General features: G+C 39.2%; 1 protein-coding gene across 9 annotated transcripts; it reads right to left on the bottom strand.

The window, feature by feature from the left end:
* Positions 1-1021: 1021 nt before the first annotated feature.
* Positions 1022-20062, bottom strand: LOC119491054 (CLK4-associating serine/arginine rich protein). 9 transcript variants are annotated; one of them, XM_037774644.1, is made up of 22 exons: positions 19909-20062; positions 17571-17710; positions 15579-15676; positions 15366-15467; positions 13888-13967; positions 13603-13687; positions 13375-13511; positions 11908-12004; positions 11184-11262; positions 11022-11095; positions 10884-10925; positions 9900-10136; positions 9128-9451; positions 8855-9037; positions 7639-7678; positions 6243-6287; positions 4542-4605; positions 4341-4399; positions 4189-4235; positions 4015-4100; positions 3752-3831; positions 1022-1725 (listed from the first exon to the last, which is right to left on the bottom strand). In XM_037774644.1, the coding sequence occupies exons 2-21, from the start codon at positions 17667-17669 to the stop codon at positions 3758-3760; spliced, it is 2052 nt and encodes a 683-aa protein (XP_037630572.1). In that variant the 5' UTR covers positions 17670-17710; positions 19909-20062; the 3' UTR covers positions 1022-1725; positions 3752-3757. The 9 variants fall into 9 exon arrangements, with proteins under 9 accessions (XP_037630572.1, XP_037630574.1, XP_037630573.1 ...); XM_037774646.1 differs by having other exon boundaries at positions 3807-3831; XM_037774645.1 differs by having other exon boundaries at positions 4542-4602.
* Between the last annotated feature and the right edge of the window lie 299 nt (positions 20063-20361).

The raw sequence follows: 20361 nt of genomic DNA, 5'->3' as shown, positions 1-20361 counted from the left end.
TATCTATCTAGAGCATATCTATCTATCTAGAGCACATCTATGTATAGCATATCTATCTATCTAGAGCAAATCTATCTATAGCATATCTATCTATCTGGAGCACATCTATCTATAACATATCTATCTATAGCATATCTATCTATCCAGAGCAAATCAATCTATAACATATCTATCTAGAGCATATCTTTCTATAGCATATCTATCTAGAGCATATCTATCTGTAACATATCTATCTAGACTCTAGATAGATATGCTCTAGATAATATCTATCTAGAATCTAGATAGATATGCTCTAGATAGATATGCTCTAGATTCTAGAGCATATCTTTCTATAGCATATCTATCTAGAGCATATCTATCTGTAACATATCTATCTAGAGCATATCTATCTGTAACATATCTATCTAGACTCTAGATAGATATGCTCTAGATAATATCTATCTAGAATCTAGATAGATATGCTCTAGATAGATATGCTCTAGATTCTAGAGCATATCTATCTGTAACATATCTATCTAGAGCATATCTATCTATAGCATATCTATCAATAACATATCTATCCATAGCACATCTATCTATAACATATCTATCGCATACCTATCTTATCTAGAACATATCTATCTATCAAGAGCATATCTATCTATAACATATCTATCTATCTATAGCATATCTATTAAATATCAGTCACATAGAATGGACTTAAATTCCCCCATAATAATCATCAGCTCTGATAATTTCAGGTCTTTCTGTACGTTATTGTAGGAAGAAGGAGCGGCGTATTTAAAAGCTTTTTTGCCTAGTTCTGTCCTAACTTAGACAAAAAGCTTTTAAATACACACGTAGCAGATATACTGATGTATGCAGTATTTTTGTGATCAAATGTTTAAGGTATGCAGACCAAATGCAAAACTAAAATGAATCTAAAAATGAAAGAAACTAAATCTAATAAATATACAGTATTTCTTTGTGAACCTGTAAAAGCAACAGGGATTATAGAGAAAAAAATGAAAAATGAACAAACCATTTCAAAAGTCAGTTTTATTTGTTGTTCTGGATTTAACATTCCACGTTATTGCGAACAAAAACAGTTCTTTGCTGCTGTTAACCGGTTGGCAGAGGACAGAGTATAAAAAGAGCGCTCTATAGATTGAATTCATACATGAATTTGTCTTCTTTAATAAAGAAGTTTTTAATTTGAATGTGTATAAATATCCTGTACATCAGCTCATGAAGGTTGTTTAAAATGTTTTTTTAGTGTGAGCGCTTCTAGTCAGAGAAAAGGCAAATGGTAAAATGTGGGATATTGCTTAGTATTATGTACTTTGAAATACAAACGAGCGTCTCCAGATGAGTTGAGAAGAACTGAAAAGCAAAAAAGGAGCATGCAGAAGAAGAAAAAGAAAAGCCAGAAACTCATTTAATAAACCTGCAGGTTTTTTTTACAAGATAAAGCAATAACGAAAAGCGTAGATCAAAGTGAGCTTGGCTCAACCAACCGGCTGTATAGTTAGTGAAACTAAAAGGTATCACAGTCAACATGTTATATGCTGTAGACGCATACCAGACAACAGAGTGTTCAGGTACAGATTGGTGTCCCAGTAAGTCCATCTCTTCATATTCCCATGTGATAGGCTGTTTGTTGGACAGTATGTGTGCCAATGACTGTTGATGCTTTCCACAGCTCAGTACCGGTAGTATGGACTCCGTGACCGAGACCGTGACCTCCTGGAAATAATACAAAATTAGTCAGTATGAAGGTGAGAGCAGCACAATCTGAAAATCATCATAAAGAAAATGTCTCATTCTGGTCTTAAAATCCTGATCAGTAATTTGTTTTTAGCTATAAACGAACATATAGTTAAAAAAGAAGCAGCATCTTGTTTCTCTACTGATCATAATTGAATATAAAGACACACGTTTCTGATGTAAACAAGCCTCTAGCTCTAGTCTGTCACTTTGAGAGAAATATATTACATTACATATCTTCTGTTTCTATGTTTTTATTTAACATTAATACAGATTTACTGGCTAATAAGAATGAACGATTATTTTTAAACTGAGCTTCAATAGTCACATTTTTATTTATAAATTTGCTGGATCAATATATCGATCGGGGTGTAAATCACAAGTTTCATCACATTGTATTGATTCTTTGGACAACGCTACGATATTTGCTGATTTCACAAAATCTGCCACAATATGATTTGGATTAGATTCAATTCAGGGGTCTGCGATTGATATAAAACGATATCCTATGCCCATTTAATACAATCAGTTACAGTACATTTATATCAACTCACAAAAAGCAACTAAAATATGATTTGACAGTTTTATTACTGGGCTCTGTAGCAAGGAGGTGCGCTTGGAGGGAAAAAGTGACACAGACGCACCATGGGAATTTCAAAATAAAGGTGAATCTTGAAGATGACGATATGTATCGATGTTTTCACTTTGCATCGATGATATTGGATCATTGAATCGATATATCGATCCAGATCGATGGATCGTTAGACCACTATATATGGGCTGATATTAGTCTATCACAGGTATATGTTGGTGTATATAATGCAAAAACGGCAAAGAAATGTTTGAGGTCATTTAGAAACAGTGTCTTCATTACATTTAATTTCATTTAGTACATATATTGGTTACAATGAATGAAGGGATTCTTACCAAAATGTTTACATTTGTTTAAGTTACAAAACACAAAAAAACAAGAGTCGATATATTGTTATCAGAATTTTTTAAAGTCTCAAATATGGGCGTTGATACAGTCGGGCTCTATTTGAGACTTGACTTGAATCTAAAACATTTCTAATCTTATAAAATAATACTAATGAATGTATTGAAGCAGTTTTTGTCCGAGAGAAAAATAAATTCTAGTGAAAAGTTTGAGGTATTTTCTTTGACTTTAGGTATTAAAGAGGACATATCATGAAAAACTCACTTGTTCAGTGCTTGTGCTCATACATTTGGGTATCTGGGGTGCCTACCAACTAGGGCTATGATTTGCGATATGATTCGCAATATTAGAGGGAATGAACATTTTTACAAAATTATTCTCATTTTCATTGAAAAACTATTTTGACACACTTTTGCCTTTAAAAAACAGTGCCCCTCCTGCGATTTAAAAATTACAGAAGGCCATATTGAGATTTCGATACAAAATGTGATTAATTGTGCAGCCCTACTACCAACACACAAACTGTGAAATAAGACAACCTAGTCAGTTTTTTGTGGGCTGCCTAGATCAGAAAACAAGTGATTCAACAAGCCATTCAGATTTGGTTCCCCTTCCTATGTCACATTCAGGCTCATTAGAATATATCGTTCACAGCTTGAGAACTACCTTTACAAAAGGTGCAACATATTATACTTGCAAGCCAATCAGAGCAGACTGGGCTTTTTCAGAAGGGGGTCTTAAAAGACAGGCGCTAAAACGGAGCGTTTCAGACAGAGGGTGAATACAGGTATATTCAGACAGACAGTATGAGAAAAATTATGTGTTTTTTAAACATTAAAGCATGTAAACATGTTCTAGTAGAAACCCAAAATACAAGTATGAACCTGAAAATGAACCCTTTAACTTTTTACTGGATTATTTCTGTTCTTGGCCCCGACTTCTCTCTCAAGACTTGACACACCGATTTGTTAGTTGAGTGAAGAAAAAGCAACGTAGTATTAGTGTTGCATATAAAGGCACTGCGATGAGCCTTTGAGATAGTGTTTGTGCATTAATGTGAAAGACTACCATATTTCATTCTGCTTCATCGGAGCTGCTCAGATTCTTGTGGCTTCTCACATACCTTCTGTGTGAGTTGTGTTCCCGGCCTGAAGGGACAGAAGATACAGAGACACAATGACAACAATGGCATGCCTATGAAACTGTCAGAGCAGAAACTGATGCCAGCAGATCAGACAGAAGTTGATTAAATAGTTGGGCTACTCCTGTTTGAGTATACAAGACCGTGTGCACACAATATATCAGATCCATATGGCTATTTGAGATCTTACCATATTTGGAAGGAGAAGGCGAGTGGCTCTGTCGTCCGTACTGTCTTTCCCATTCATCCCTCTCTTTCTCACGTCTCTCGCGCTCCCTAAACGCACAGCCTCTGGGTCAGACAGTTGCAACACACAAATACCACAGTAACAACAGTCCACTTACACACACACACAGACTCTTACTTCATGCGAATCTTGCGTGCCATGGCTCGTAGCTCGCCCTCTCGCTCCTGTAAAATAAACACACAGTAATGAGGGGAGAGACAGGATAACAGAATCTCTGCTTCTGCTTGAAATTCAAGTGCATACACAGAAAACAAAATACACACACACACCTGTCGTTTGTTTTCCTGCTGCTGGATCTTCACCTGAGCGGCTTTTTTATCCGCCTTGGCTGCAGGACGGGAAAAACCACAAGAAAATTCAAAGTGAGAAAAACACCTTTGTTAATTGCATATTGTGACAAAATGTACAACAGATACACCTCAACGTGTTCACAAACCACAAACACATGCACACTGCCCAGCTGTACTCACACTGCTTGTTGAGCGCCTTCTGCATTCGTAGCTTCAGCCGCTCTTGTGGGGTCATCTTGGGCTGCTGGTGACACAATAGTGTTAGTGCATCCTTTCACATCCTGACAAATGTGTGCATGTGTGCGTGTGTAAGAGAAAGATCAGAGGCACCGTGCTGTCATGAATCACAAGCACACTTGAATCTTGCTGGCTAAACAGGCTCACTGTGTGCGTGTGGCGAACTGCTGCTGCAGGATAGTTTAGAAGCAGGACGGGATCCATTCACATGAAACTTTGCACTTAAAATATAAATGATATGTACGAACTCTGTCAGCGAGATAAAGGGGATAAAAGGGGCAGCAGAAGGAGAGACGGTCAGAAAGAGAAACAAGGGCAAGTTCAGATCCGGTGAGTTTGAAGAGTTCATAAAGAGCCCGTGGCATTTTGTTACTGACACACCCATCGCTGGGCTGTTTAAACCTGGCCAGGCAAGAAAAACTGCAGGTCACAACACTGCAGAGGAGAAGATTATAACTTCCACTCTATTCGTCTGTCTGACTGTCGCAAATCTTTTCTTCTTTTCCAGGAAATGCAGTGAGAAGAGAAGCCGGTTCAAGATAGCAAAACGGTTCAGAATGTTAGAATATAACAACAAATAAATATCTTATTTATTCTTTAAGAAATAGTCTGACATTTTGGGAAATACACATATTCCCTTTTCTTGTCTAAAGTTAGATGAGATTGATAACTCTCTACACTAAATATGAAGCTACTATGAGGAACTGTTATCTGAGCTTAGCATAGAGACTGAAAACAGAAGGAAACAGTTAGCCTGACTCCGTCCAACGGTAACAAAATCAGCCTACTAGCACCTCTAGCACTCACTAATTAACACATCTTGTTTGTTTAATCTAGAAATAGTCTGGCAGACAACCCGCCATAAAAAGGTGATTTTCCATTTTTGCACTTCACTTTTTGTACGGATTAAACAAGTGAGATATATAATGTGTTAATTAGTGAGTGTTATCGGTTTTTCCATACACGTGCTTACTTGGCTCGACCCGGTTTGACTTGGCACGTCAGCCCAGCACGGCAGGGATTCACATCTCCATTACAACAGGGCTCGCTTGAAGGTGTGTAGTGGTCAAAGGAGCGGGTGTAAAATAGTAGATAAACACATTTAATTTCCTATATTCTTCAAAATAAAAGTTTTTGCTGCTTGTTCTCTTCCTCTCTGCAGTATTAGTGGACTCGTCTTAATTTAGAATAGCTGTTAACAAAGCTCCACTCATTCGGAGATAAACATTTCATTTCCTGTAAACTCTTCACTATAAAAGTCCCCCGTTATTTTTTTATATAAAAACTTTTACTATGGAGTAGCAAAATCAGGATTGTTGGGTTTTCATCAGTGGCAACTTAATATGACTCTTACAGCCTACAGCTGAGAGCAAAACAGTAAAATATAGCAGATATCGGAAAGTACAAAGAGGGACGCAGGAGAGGAACTAAACTTCAAACCAGAGATTCAGTTAAAAGCTACAAAAGTACTGAGAGCTGAACACACAACGTCTTTCTCTCTGGCATCCTGCACAGACATGAGTGGAGTCTCGCGACACACGCTTGTTTGAGGTAGTGATGTGTCGGTCACGAACACGGCGGCTCTTTTTGAATGTTGTGTTAATGAAGTGAGATCAATCATGTGATGACAGACAAGGATCCTACCATCAAGCAGGGAGGAGGGGCGGAGGTGCGCGGCGTGCTGACGGTCTACAGGCACAGAGCAGGAGGGAGAGGAGGAGAGAAAGAGAGATTTAGGTTTAGTATAATTACATTGAATAATTTAAGTGATATATGTGCACACATACAAATCATAGGTCAAAACAGCGCTAAATTTAGCCTGAATTACAAAAGCTGGTAAAATGAAGAGCCGTTTGGGAGTCGAAAGAGCCGGCTCTTCTTGGGGAGCTGAGCCAAATGATATGGCTCACTAAAAAGAGCCGGAATTCCAATCACTAGTTTGAGGGGGAGTAGGAGGTCGTTACGGGTCTGCCACGGCCGGTGAGACGTCACCGCAACCCGCTTGGAGGCGTGTCGGGCACACATTGGCCCGACTCCAGAAATGGTCCACCTCGGGTGCGTTTCGGTGCAACTCGGCGCGCTAAAACTGGTAATGGAAACGCAAATCAGCGCTGTATGGCTTGGCTCGGCACGGCCAAAAGTGTCAATGGCAAAGCCCCATTAGAGGTGCTGGTAGGCTGATTTTGTGTCCTCTGAACAGAGCCAGGCTAGCCGTTTCCAGTCTCTGTAGTAAACTAAGCCAACCTAGTTAGTGCAATGAGAGCTGTATTGATCTTCTCGTCCAACTCTCTGCAAGACAGGAAATAAGTGTCCCAAAATGTCCAACTATTAGTTTAACTCTCATCTAAAGTCTTCAATCTGTGCGTGGGACATAAAGCATTTCATATTAAGTACGAGCTTTAGTAAGAAAGTACTCTGCTGCTTGTTAAAACAAGCCCTAAAACGGCTGTCCAGAGCACACCCATCCGGTTTCCATCAGAGATTTATGGAACTATTAAATGATCACTTGGCCAATACTGATTCACACGTTGTAACAAGACACATGGTCAGTAGCACAAGAAGTCATCTTCTTCCTCTTAGGGCCATTGATATGCGATATACTGCTGTGTGTATGAGACTACAAACACATATAAAGATGCTGCACTCCCCTCAGTCACATGTATATCTATACATGCATGCACAACCCACCTACTAAAAGCACAATCAAGACAATAATGACTTCACAGGGTGCTAAAATGTTCACTCCATACAGAGATGGCAGCATTAATTCAGTCTGTCATTTTTCAGTGTTGGCAAGTTCACATTCTTCTCAGCAAAACACGTGAGAAGGTGAAGGATACGATAATGACAATTGCAAAATAGATGACAGGCTTTGACTGTTCATTTTGTGGGGGAAAAAAACATCACATCATCATTTTATTTTCTGTGGGCAACAATGGCTTCTACATCCCAGTCTGGTGGACAACCATGTCAGCCTGTCAGGGATGAGGGAGGCGTAGGCTTTAGCAAGAAAACCCAGCTAGATCAAATTCTTACTGACTTTGGCAGCTCCCGTCTCTTTACCACCCGGAGTATCAGGCCTGGAGGCAGCAAGACAAAACACAATTAGCTGGGGTGATGAAGACATCAAAGAAAATATTGTTTCTTCATCATCTCAAGTTATCAAGTTTTGCCAAAACAAAAAATGGCTTCAAAAATTATAAACATGTAACAATATTTATTAGGGATGTCATGATACCAGAAATTTCGTAGTCAATACCAATTGCCAAAAACTACATTTTACAAGATTAGATTTGAACACATCATGATAACTTTAGAATTTACCTTCGCTCTTTACAAAATAGAGCCTGAACGCATCAGAGCTAGTTAAAGTTAGCTGTTAGCAGCCAGTAAGCAGCACAGTCCTGCATGGAGCTAACAGCTTATGTTAACTAGTTCTCGTCCTGCCGATTTCAACATGGATTTGTTGCTCGCAATGCAGCATTATCAGGGAAAAAATAAGGTGCATCCCCTGGTCGATAGTGACTTTACTGCGTCCCAAACACATTTTCTATTGTCGACGGGACGCCGTTAGTGTCCAGCCCTGATGGTACCTATGGTAGCTGGGGACTGTAGAAAGACAAGTACCTTCACGTTCACAGAATCTCAGAAGTATCGGCTCTCGTGACATCCCTAATGTTTATCAGTTTTAAGTGAAGACAATAATGAAACACTCTGAAACACTGCTCAGAAAGCTTTGAAAGAAACATTTCAATTTTCAAGAATTTACTTCAACTGACATGCTACACGGTCTACATGTTAGAGTATACCAATCTAGAGTGTATGAATGAAAAGTTTACATTTGGATTATACGTTTTTAATCAAACAGACAAAAACTGCAGAGTATAATATTTCTGGGTGGGTCAAATTGTACTAAACTAAATCACTACCAACTTATTAAGACAATCTTTTAGAAAATTATGATCAGTGCATCCTCAGTTATCAAGAGTTATGACACGGCTGTGTTGAATACTCGATTCTGATTGGTCAATGTATAGCAGACCGTTGCTATGGGCGCAGCTCTGATGTAGGACTCTGGCGGACCGTTTTTGAGTCAAAATATTGACTTCTTAAGTAAGTGGCCGTGTAATAAGCAGGATAATGTACAGCGTCGGGGTGCAGCATCGCCCTGTCGGGGATTCTCTCTCAAATATGACCGGCTCGCTGTACATTATCCCTTACTTAAACGATATTTCTCTATTACATGGTCTTCTTACTTTCTTAGCTTGTCACGGACAGTGTTGGTAGAGGGCGGCGCTCCTCTGTGAGGGGAAGGACTGTGGTTGGGACGACTGGGGGACTGAGAGGGACTGCGGCTGCCGCTGTCTCCCCGCCGGTGGCCTCCACTGTTCCGCCCTCCTCGCCTCACACTGCCCCCCTGCCGTGAGCTGGAACGGGACCTGACAGAAAACAGTAAGAGCTTGTGTCAGTGCCATGTGTGTTTTAAAAAAATAACTGAAGCACTGTTGGGAGACACGGGGGAGTCTTACCTCGTCCGTCTGCGTGCTGAGAATCTTCTCCTGTCCCGGTCCCTATCTCTGTCCCTCTCACGCTCTCGGTCTCTGTCTCTGTCGTTGGACCGTGATCGTGTCCGGTCGCGTCTCCTCCAGGATGCGGCCCCTCCGTTCCCTCCTCTACCGCGGGAGTGAGATCTAGAACGCCGCCTCGATCGTGATCGGGTCCAGGATCGCCGCCCGTCCCTCCCCCCGCGTCCACGTCGAGTACGGCGTGAACGGGAAGAAGAGCGAGAGGAGGACCGAGTTGAGGAGCGGGAGGAAGAGGAAGGGGAGCGACTGGAGGATGACCTTCGTCTCCTGGACAAACAGAGACACACTGTTTTAGTAACAACACCAGCCCAGCACCTAGCCTATCGTCAGAATACTTCTGGTTTCACATGCTCCACTTTATACAGAGGAATAAATAAGCAAATATAAAAATAATCTCATATACTTGCATAGCCTTACTCATTGCATTGCCATAATCTGACATGCACAATCATAAACGAATTGCTCGTCAACACTTAAAACTATCCAACCACACACATTTTCTCTAAGCACATGCAGAATAGGTCCATTTGTTATTTAACAGCTACTCTTTGCACTGACATTTTACTTGATTAAAAACTGTGATCCACCTCACCTACCACAAAAATCAGTATTTCATCGTCAGTATTCTTTCAGCTCTGGTCATTTCAACAGACAACAATTTGACTGTGCGAGGAAAATAACTAATGAAAAGCCAGCAAGACGGAAAGTTACCGACCGGGAGCCCCTGCTATGACCTGCAGGGTGTTGCAAGCTGGATGGGACGTGTCCAGAGTGAGGAGCGGGTGTTTGTGTTGCTGCGGCTGCTGCTGCTGTCGCTGCGGCGGCTGCTGCTGCTGCTGCTGCTGCTACTGCTTCATCGTCGCTGCCTCCGTAGCTGGTGATGAAGGTGATCTTCTCTGGACCGGGAGAACGAGAGCGTGACCGCGACTCAGAGCTCGACTCCGACTCTGGCCTGAAAGAGAGAGATCAGAAAATACAGTTCAAACATACATAGAGACTCAACAAACCAGGAAATTCAGAACGATAAAGACAAAATACTAGGGCTAGCAATCGATGGGAGTGGGTAAACATGCTGCTTTATGCAAATGTATGAATATATATTTATCATTGGAAATCAATAAACAACGCAAAACAATGACAGATATTGTCCAGAAACCCTCACAGGTACTGCATTTAGCATAAAAAATATGCAAACTCAAGCCCAACAGGCAATGACAGTCAGTGTGTCAGTGTGCTGACTGGACTATGACTTGCCCAAAACTGCATGTGATTATCATAAAGTGGGCATGTCTGTAAAGGGGAGACTCGTGGGTACCCATAGAACCCATTTTCATTCACATATATTGAGGTCAGAGGTCAAGGGACCCCTTTGAAAATGGTCATGAAAGTCTTTCCTCAACAACATTTAGCCTAAGTTCGGAGCGTTATTTATCCTCCTTCACAACAAGCTAGTATGACATGGTTGGTACCAATGGATTCCTTCGTTTTTTCTAGTTTCATATGATACCATCTTTACTCTAAAACTGAGCCCACTACACCCTAAAAATCGTTGCATTAATGCGTTAAAGAAATTAGTGGCATTAAAACAAATTTACCCTTAATGCGTTATTATCGCATGAACTTTGACAGCCCTAATTCAAACATACACACAGACTCCACTAATCAGGATATTCAGAATGAAAAAGGAGAAAATAGTCACCGTTTATAGGGGTCGTACGTTGGGCTGTCTCTCCTGGCATAGCTGAAATACAGGAGAATGAGGAAATTAGTTAAACATGTTTTAAGGTAAGTGGACTGTTAATGAGGAAAAACCCTTTAAAAGAACAAGATAATTTACCTTGGTGGGCTGATCTGTCTTCCTTTTAGTCTCTTCTCTCTGAACTCTCTCCTTTGTCTGCGAGAACGCCGGCCCTGAAATGACCAAATACATCACTTAAAACGTCTCATATACCAATCACACGACACACACACACATATCCGTCAGTGGATGTTGTCTTACAGAGTACATGGCCTTCTCCGCCTCCAGAGCCTTGGCATGTTTGATGGCCTCCACTTCCTCCTTGTCTTTCCTCAACATCCTGATAGACAGGTATCATGTCAACAGTGTAACAACAATTATTATGTCAACAGTGTAAAATGTCAAGTTATGTAATACATTTATAACTGCTTATTAAAATATCAACATGAAAAGCACACAGCATAGCAATACGGTTCATTCCTATTAACATCTCTCAGCTCGTCAAACTAGCTAAACAGTGTCACGTGAAGCTACATCCGTGAGCATGCTCAGTGCCATCTGCAAAACAGTAAAGTACTTGCCAGAGCTTGTAAATGCATTCACAGAACTGTATGACTCTAATATGTTTTTATATGTTTAGATGTTGATAACGGAGCTCAATAAGGTTGTGGCAAAACTGGCAATACTAGGGTAAAGTAATTGTCGGTTTTGGTCTCCTCAGGACTTTGTTAATATCAATAAAAAAGATAAAGTAATGCCAATGTTATAAGTTGTTTTTGTAGTTCATATTTGCTCATCTAAAATTCTACTAAGACTTTTTATGAGGCCATTAACCCCTGGATTTCTTTGTAAATTGAGAACTTATACAAGCAAGAGAATCTCAATCACAGAACCAATAGGTCTTGTGTTAACTTCCAAACCTGTATTTTTGCTTTGTGCTACATTTGACTGTTGAGACATGATGATATAATCACTGAGATGTTACCTAACAAAGTCTCCTTCAGCCATTCCGTATGGGGTTGCCATTTTGTTAACGTCCAACACCTGTTCCTGGTTCAGCTCATCAACATCAACCTCCACATCTGTATTTAAACACACACATAGACACAACATGACACAAAGATTTATAACGCAGCAACATGTCTCAGCAAATTTTACCCTCAGAGAGAGAGGACCCTCAGTTCACAGCAGGTAAGTAGGAGTAAAATAAAGAAGAAAATATCAATGGGGCCTCATTCACTAATATGTGCACAGAAATGTTCTTACTTTGCACACAAAATAAACATGAAAGAAATATGTTTTCCTAGAGGTGTATCATGGAGAAAGCAGTGAAGTAGTTGTAAGAAAGAAGCATGGCCCTTAAAGCAAAAGAATTTCACAACTAAACATCAGCTACATATTCACAATTTCATGGCACTATAAACTGGTGGGAGTAGTCCAAAACAACAACAAAAAAAAGTCCAAAACAATATGAACATACTCATATACTCCAAGCTAGGACTGGGACTCTCAGTTTTTATAGTTGAATATTTTAATTATGACAATAATTGATGAGGATGAAAGGGCATCAATTTCATAGTTATTATATACTGTACATTTAGCCAAAGCATTAGTAAATTAACGGTTTTAAATGTTGTCTATTAAAGACTTTTTTAATTAATGCGGTTTTAATATGCCATGCATTTAGCATTTTAAAAGGTACATGTGTTTACATTTTCTAAGACAGCTCGGCCTTCATCATTTGTGCATAGGCTACGCATGGTCTGAGGCATTTCTAAATTTGTTTGCAGGGTAAGAACAAATTCAGGTGACAAAATATTGATGAATCCAAGATTTGTGCGTAAAATGTTTGTACGCATGGTTTATGCACAGATTTGTGATCACTGTTTGTGAACGAGGCCCGTTGAGTTGTCCTGCTGATTGAATCATTATTTCAACATATGTTACAAACCAAAGGTTGTTGTTATACCTTGGTGCACATCAGGCTTATTATAGTAAACTAAAACAAAAATATGCAGTGAAAAATATTTTTAGTAAACTGAAACTAAAAAAAAAACCACTCAAGAAAAACTAAAACTAAACCAAAACAATATTTCCTGTTTAAAAAACTACTAAATATATAATAAAAATGAACGTAAATTCAGTTCAGTTTTTTTTTTTTTTTTTAGCTACAATATCTCACCACCGAAAAAAAGAGTAGGCATGCATTTCCGTCAATTCTCTAAAACTACAACTTTCTGAAAAACTGAAACTAAACTAAAACTAGCAAACACACTCCGAAAACTAACTAAAACTAAACTAAATCAAATAAAAACTAATTTAAAATTCAAAACTAATATAACCTTGGTGCACATTTCTGCCCTGCATAACTGTTTTTTTTTTTTTGGTTTGTGTCTGAAGTTTAAATTTTCCTGATATGTAAAGCTCATGAGTGCTAAACTCATTTCCTCACCAATATCTGGGATGCCCTCGTCCTCTTCAGATTCACTGTTCTCTGAATTGTCTTCATCTTTGTCTGACTCGGGGTCGGGCTCCGTCACAGTGCTGTCTTCATAGGTGTAACCAATGGTGGCCTTCTTTTCTGCCAGTCTGCACAACGGGAGGAAGGATTTATAAATACACGGATTTAAATTCCCAGTGGGGATAAAACAACCATTTTAATAACATTACAATGACATACTTTTTCTTCTCGTCCTCATTTGGTTTCTGCAGGCCACCGTAGAGCTCATCCAGGTAGATCTGGTATAAACATTGCTCCTCGGAGACTGTTGGAGGACAGCAAGGAGTTTAAGAGCACAACACAACTGCAAAATATACCCACTGAGGGCAGGTTAAAAGACTATTATAGGCACATTAAGAACACATGTATTGACAGTGGTTTGACAGTGTTGCAACATGAAACAAAATGTTAATGTAATGTATTGATCAAATGAAATTCAACTTTTTCAGCTATGAAGATACTCACTGTTGGCAAAGTCATTCTGCACTAGGCCTCTGTATCGCTCATAATTGCACTTCCTCTCCTCCATCTCCTGCTCTGCGGTTCTGTATGAGACAAAGAGTAGAAGGTTCTTTTATATTTTACCACTTTTTCTGAGTATTTTTGCAGCCTGAAGCATCGGACTTTGAAAAAGTGTAGAAGAAGAAACGGAAAAGATAATCTCATCAATGACGAGTTCAATTACTTAGTAACATTTTTATTATTGTTTACAGTAACAACCAGAACATCCAGTGTTTTTGATCACCAGTGGTGGTAATGCACCAATACTAGAGTAAAAAGACTGGGATGATAGTATTAGGTAGATAGGTATATATAGTACAACACAGAGTTAAAACATTCAAAAAGGTTTAGTTTATGTTTTATGAAGTAGGAAAAACATTCAATTTTGTCAACCTTATGATGCACTCTGTAGAGAAATGTTGGGTGTTATTAAAACCATTATTTTCACAATGAAAACTTGACAGGATGTATTTAATTTTACCTACCAAACAAGGCAAATGATTGTTAGCATACTACACAATACAGTTGATTTACATCCAACTATAAAGCAAGAAATCTCTGTCTGTCTGTCTGTCTACTTCACACTTGGTGGGTGTATTGCTGGGGACCCAAGGACGTGCAGGGTTGAAGTTGGTGCAATTTGGTTCAATATTAATAAACCAGTAATGGCGCTCTGTTTAGCAGCGGGGGCGGGGATTCAGGGCTCTCCAGATTGAGTCGAGCAGGTCGTCTGCAGCGGGCCTTTACAGGCCGCGACTCATTGACTGCGGTTCAATGTTTCAACCGAAGTCTTCTTCACTTCCCTGGAGTCAGTGAGCGATGAGAATGCTGAATGCAGAACTTCCGGTGGCCAGGTAATCAGCCCGCTCCGAACGGCCACGCGTTCTGAACGGCCATGCGTTCTGAACGGCCATGCATTCCGAACGGGCACACCCCTGACAACGCTGCAAGCAGCAATACCAGGAGCCAAGCATTCGGGCCATTCTTAGTGGGCACGCACTCTGGGCACTGAATTAGTTTCATTGAAGATCTGAAGCACGTCAGACGACAAAAGGCTGAATACGTTCTTTCCCAGCTTTACATCTACTATAAAATCTGACTCAAGCTTATATGCACTCTTATTAGTTCTATATATAAGCTAAACACATTGACTTAGTTGATTGCAGCAGGATGAAAACATAAATGAACGAACAAAACCTCTTTGCTTGATACGTCAAAGCAATCAAACATATTTTTTGTTAAGGTACGGTACTTTCTTGTATTAATGACTTATGTTCTCCTTTAATCAAGTGCCTCAAATGTCAAAATGTGGAATAATCTGAGAAGAACACATGAATGTCTCCATGACACCCGCACAATCACAAAGAAATAAAACATCAGAAAAGATTCACAGTAGACAGATTCTGGGGTTAAATGTGACATTAGGTCATTTTAAGACTTACGATGTGTTGAGCAGTGGCGGTGTGTAGGTGGGGATGTAGTCCAGGTGAGCCCTTACATCAAACCTATCAATCATGTTGTTGGCATCTCCCTGCCATGGCATCCTTTTGACAAAACAAGACAAAGAGGTATAATCTGATCAGTAAGACCCCACAAGCACTGAGCATCTGGTGTGTGTGTGCTATCTTGTGTATGTGGTGTGTGTGTTTCCTCACATGTTGATGGGGCTCTCTGCAGCCATCGCCACAGCAGGATCCAGATGGATCTTGTAGGCTCGGCCATGAACCTGGAGAAACTGAGCTGGATCTTTTTTCTGTCGAGACAAAACGGGAGGCAGTTAAAAGACAATTAAATGGCAGCTTGTAACTAAATAAAATAACCAAATAGTGAAAGATATTATAATATACTCCTCAATTTCATCTTCTATTCAAACCGTAAGGACAATTAAGGATTGTGTTTGTGGCGCTTTACAGTGTCTTATGAAGTGAAGCTCAAAATATTTTCTTTATTGTTCTAAATGCTGATGCAAGAGATTTAATTGTGTTCATCTGTCATCTCAGGTCTAAATTTGGCTCCATGTAGACAGCTAGAACAAAAAACAACTGGCAGAAATAGAAAGCTGACAGGAGGTGAAGGAGTCACAGCCAACGCATCAGCCAAGCTCCAACCGGTGCCTCGACAGACTTAACAACCAAGGCAGGATCAGGAAAGATGAGATCTGGAGCACACAATTATAGTAGGAGCTTTTAATAAGGTGCAACTAACGTGTCAACATAAAGCATGTCTTCTTCAGAGTAAGAAGAGGCAGTGGTGGTGAAGAAGTTTAAAGTGCCGACACCCAGCTAATAGCTGTCTCTCATTGTTGCTTACGTCTAGCCAATGCCACAGCATATATAAATATATGTCATAAAAATATGTTTTCAATACCCAAGAATTTCAGGGCAGAGGTTGATCAGTGATTTACATTCACAGAATGACGTGCCATCGCATACTCCAGATTCTTAGTGTGAATAGCAGTATTATGTTCTGCAATCCTCAGTTTCAGAGCTGGTTAAGTTTGGACATACACCAGACCTCAGGGCCATTTCAGTATATAGATAACCTGAGTGCTGATGCAGTTTATAAACAACTGGGTTTTAGATTTCTTCCCCGAAATCGTAAACCATGACCCATCCCTATCGTGCATGGATGCAAAAACACGTTTGCATCAGTGGTAGAGCAGCGAGCACAGTGACCGCATCGATAATAACCGTCAGGAGGAGATAATATCAAAGTGGACAACAGAGGGTTTGGAAAGATGTGAATGGACGAGATGGTGTTTTAAGTAATGTGTTTATCTGAATGAAGCTAGTGGAGGTTTGGTAAAGATATCTGTCAAAGAATGATCACTTTGTAGGACGTGTCAATGTTTAATTATTGTTGGGACCCAATACAAATCTTGCAGGAGCAAGTGCTTTTAACTCTGCTGCGGGTGGGAGCGGTCGGTCAAAAACTAAGCTGCGGGTACCGGGATTTAGCTAGCGCTAACCAGAAGGATGGAAGTGTTACGTTTAAATGCAGAGGAGGAGAATAGAATAGAAAGCTTTTATTGTCATTGTACAGAACAAAACGAAATTAGGAGTGCTACTCCTGATCAGTGCGTTAAAAGACACAGGGAAACAAAAGAAAATAAAACAACCTCAGCAAAACAAACAACCACGGCCAACAACACACGTCGTAAAGTAATAAGTAAAATAAATATATACAATGTGGTTTTGCCCTAGAATAGGTGTACTTATTGCACTAGAATAACTACTTACTGCACTATTATGAATGTAGTTATGCACTACTATTACCGACAGGTAAGCATTTTTTATTAATACTACAAATACTACAATAAAGTGTTTTCACTGTGGGACACGAGAAGACACAAAATCAATGATCAATCTATTGACAATCAATCTATTGTGCGAGCGTGCTTGCATGGTCAGAATGTTTGCAGGTGCGGGCAGCAGCAGACACACGCACTGCATGAGCGGGCGGTAATGGTCAGAAATCCAGTGAGAGCGGATAAAGCAAAAAGTCCCGCAAACGGCTTTAAAGCTAACAGCACTTTGAAACCAGAAGATCAGGTCCAGGAGGATCTGCTGCCACAAAGAGCTCCACTGTAGCAGCAGAAATAATATTTATTTATCTCTGCAGATATATTAATGATAGAAGTCTCTTACTATCTTCTCGTAGTACTCTCGCCGTCGCTCTCCTCGGCGCTTGTAATCTACCATCATGCCTCGGAGCTTGCGCTCATGTTTGCGGGCCTCTTGCCACATGACGGCTCCGCTGGGGGTGGGGGCGCGGCGGGGCACGGTTGCTGCAGACAGGCAAAGAGGGAAGAAACATGGGAGAGAGGAGAAAGAGAGAGCACACAAGGGCATGAGAAAATGTAGGACAACGATGAAAGTGTGAGGAGGTGTTGAGTGAAAAAGACAGTTTTCTTAAAATAAATATTGGACTGGGACAAGCTGCACAGACAGAGCTGAGAGAGATTACTGTACATAACTTCTGTCTCCCAAACCATTTCTTATCAAAATAATAAACTATAAACCACAATCAATAGATCTGAGAGCACAATGCAGAGGCTCAGTGATTCATTATTTTACCCAAAACACAAATTGAGACTCTCAATCTTCTTAAGTACAGATCACAGTGGGAAAGCAATATATCAGAATGACTAATTTGTCTGTGGTATTGATATTGATCATTTTTCTGTTTTTTCCTATGTTATTAATATTGTGGATCATTGAACACATTTTGTGTAAACAAACAATTCAAATCAGTTACTTTATATCTATTAAAAGAGAATGAAAGTTACACATTGACTTCTTGTAAATATTTAGTCCAGTGTAATCAACTTTTAACTTAATTCTCCCTTTTGTCACAGACATGATTATATATCTACTGATATCAAAGGAGACCTATTAGTTATTTTCATAAACTTACTGGTATGCTTTCCTTATCACTATAAAAGACATGTTTTAACTAATTTATAAGTAAATTTATGGTTTTAGTCACTCCTTTGTGTGCTGACAATTTCAAGCTGGCCCTGACTGTCACACATACTATTTGGTGTTGCAAAGGGAAATGACATTTAAGCCAACAAACAAACTAAAACTGATATATTTTCTTAGATAAGATAAAATATTCCTTTATTAGTCCTGCAGTGGGGAAATTTGCAGTGTACAGCAGCAAAGTGGATAGTGCAAAAAACAACATGCATCAGCTAACACAGTAAAACAAAAACAAGCTAAACAAAGTGTAACAAAATATGAACCATTTAAATAGAAGGAAGTATAAAAACAGGAGCAGTATATACAGTATTGACAATAAACAGACTATTAACAATATTGCACAAGTGGAAAATGATATTGCACAGTGAGAATGAATGAATGAATTAAATAACTAGAGAAATACTGCTAGATATTAAGATATAGCTATTGGTAGATATTTATTATTTCTAACGTTAAATTTGAACAGATGACAGCTAATAACCAACAAAGTAACATTAGATAATGTGATCTATGAATTATCTGTCTCAAATCACTAGGTTGAGTATCTCAGTAGACTATTTATATATATACATATACATATATATATATATATATATGTATATGTATATATATAATGTGTTTATTGGGTTTTCTTAATAATATAATATATAATTCAGATAGGGCTGCCAAATATTGTGTAACTGATCTACTTTGGTATGTAGAATATTTGTGAGATATTACAAAGGGACCATCTCAAATATGACTTTTCGCCAGCCTTGATCAGAGTGTTTCTTATCACTAATCCACTGTAGTAATATATTTTTTCTAGCAGCAAATGTAAGAATGTTATATAACCTTTTGTTGGCTGCAGTAGTTTATATTTGTACTTGGGATTCCTAAAATCAAAGACATTATAGACAGAATTACACCTGAGTAGTACTGATAGGTGTACAGTAAAGTGCACTACATTTAATTTTACATTACTGACAATATTTTTCTATATATCCAATTGATTCCTCAGATAGAGGGTGTATTACAACCACTAGTTGTGCCTGTGTAACACTACCTGCAGCTCCTGTGTGTTATTTAGTATATGAACAGTTACACTGGCAGCTCAACCGCCTGCAGCCGAGGAGCTAACCATGGTAACCATCTAACCATGGTAACCAGCTAACCATGGTAACCATCTAATGTGTCGTTGTGGAGCTCATTAAAGTTACACAAAAGCGCTGTTTATGTATTATAAACGTCATTTAACTCGTACATTAACGCATCTTCACTTTTATAATGCTTATTAAGATGTGATACAGCAATGTTATCAAAGTTATAGAGGAGTTAGTTAGCATATAAATGGGCCTACACTTAGCTTGTTAGCATCACAGCTAGCCTAGCCTAGCTTAGCTTAGCTTGTCCTCAAAGTCGCTAGGCAACAACGCATCTCTCTCAGCCTCTTCAATAACAATACAACATGCAGATACAGCAGCGCTACACATCTAGCATGGTGTTAAAGTTCACTGTGTACCTGTTTGACTGACCACCGACACACACTGGGTTGTTTTCTGTCTGCAGAGAGCGATGCGATGCTAGCGGAGAGTCACACACCTCCTCCTCTTCTTCTGTGGTGTTTATTGGTGGTTGGTATTACCGCCACCTACCGGACTGGAGGGTGGAGCAGGAGCGCGTGCAGAAACAACATAAATAAATAAAATAGATAAAATAGATAAAATAAATAAAATAAATAAAATAAATAAAATAGATAAAATAAATAAAATAAATAAAATAAATAAAATAATAATAATAAAATAATAATGATAAAATAATAATAATAATAATAATAATAATGAGGAAAACTCTAGATTCGTTTAACTAAATCAGTTTCTCTTAAAGGGACTGTTTGTAAGAATCAGAAATGCTTGTTAACAGCGACACCTGTGGCCGTTAAGTCAACGAAAGTTGTGCTCACTCTAAATAGACA

The sequence above is a fragment of the Sebastes umbrosus genome, chromosome 7, assembly GCF_015220745.1.
Source record: "Sebastes umbrosus isolate fSebUmb1 chromosome 7, fSebUmb1.pri, whole genome shotgun sequence".
In the NCBI taxonomy this organism is placed as follows: domain Eukaryota; kingdom Metazoa; phylum Chordata; class Actinopteri; order Perciformes; family Sebastidae; genus Sebastes; species Sebastes umbrosus.
This window is presented reverse-complemented; position numbering and strand designations above follow the sequence as displayed.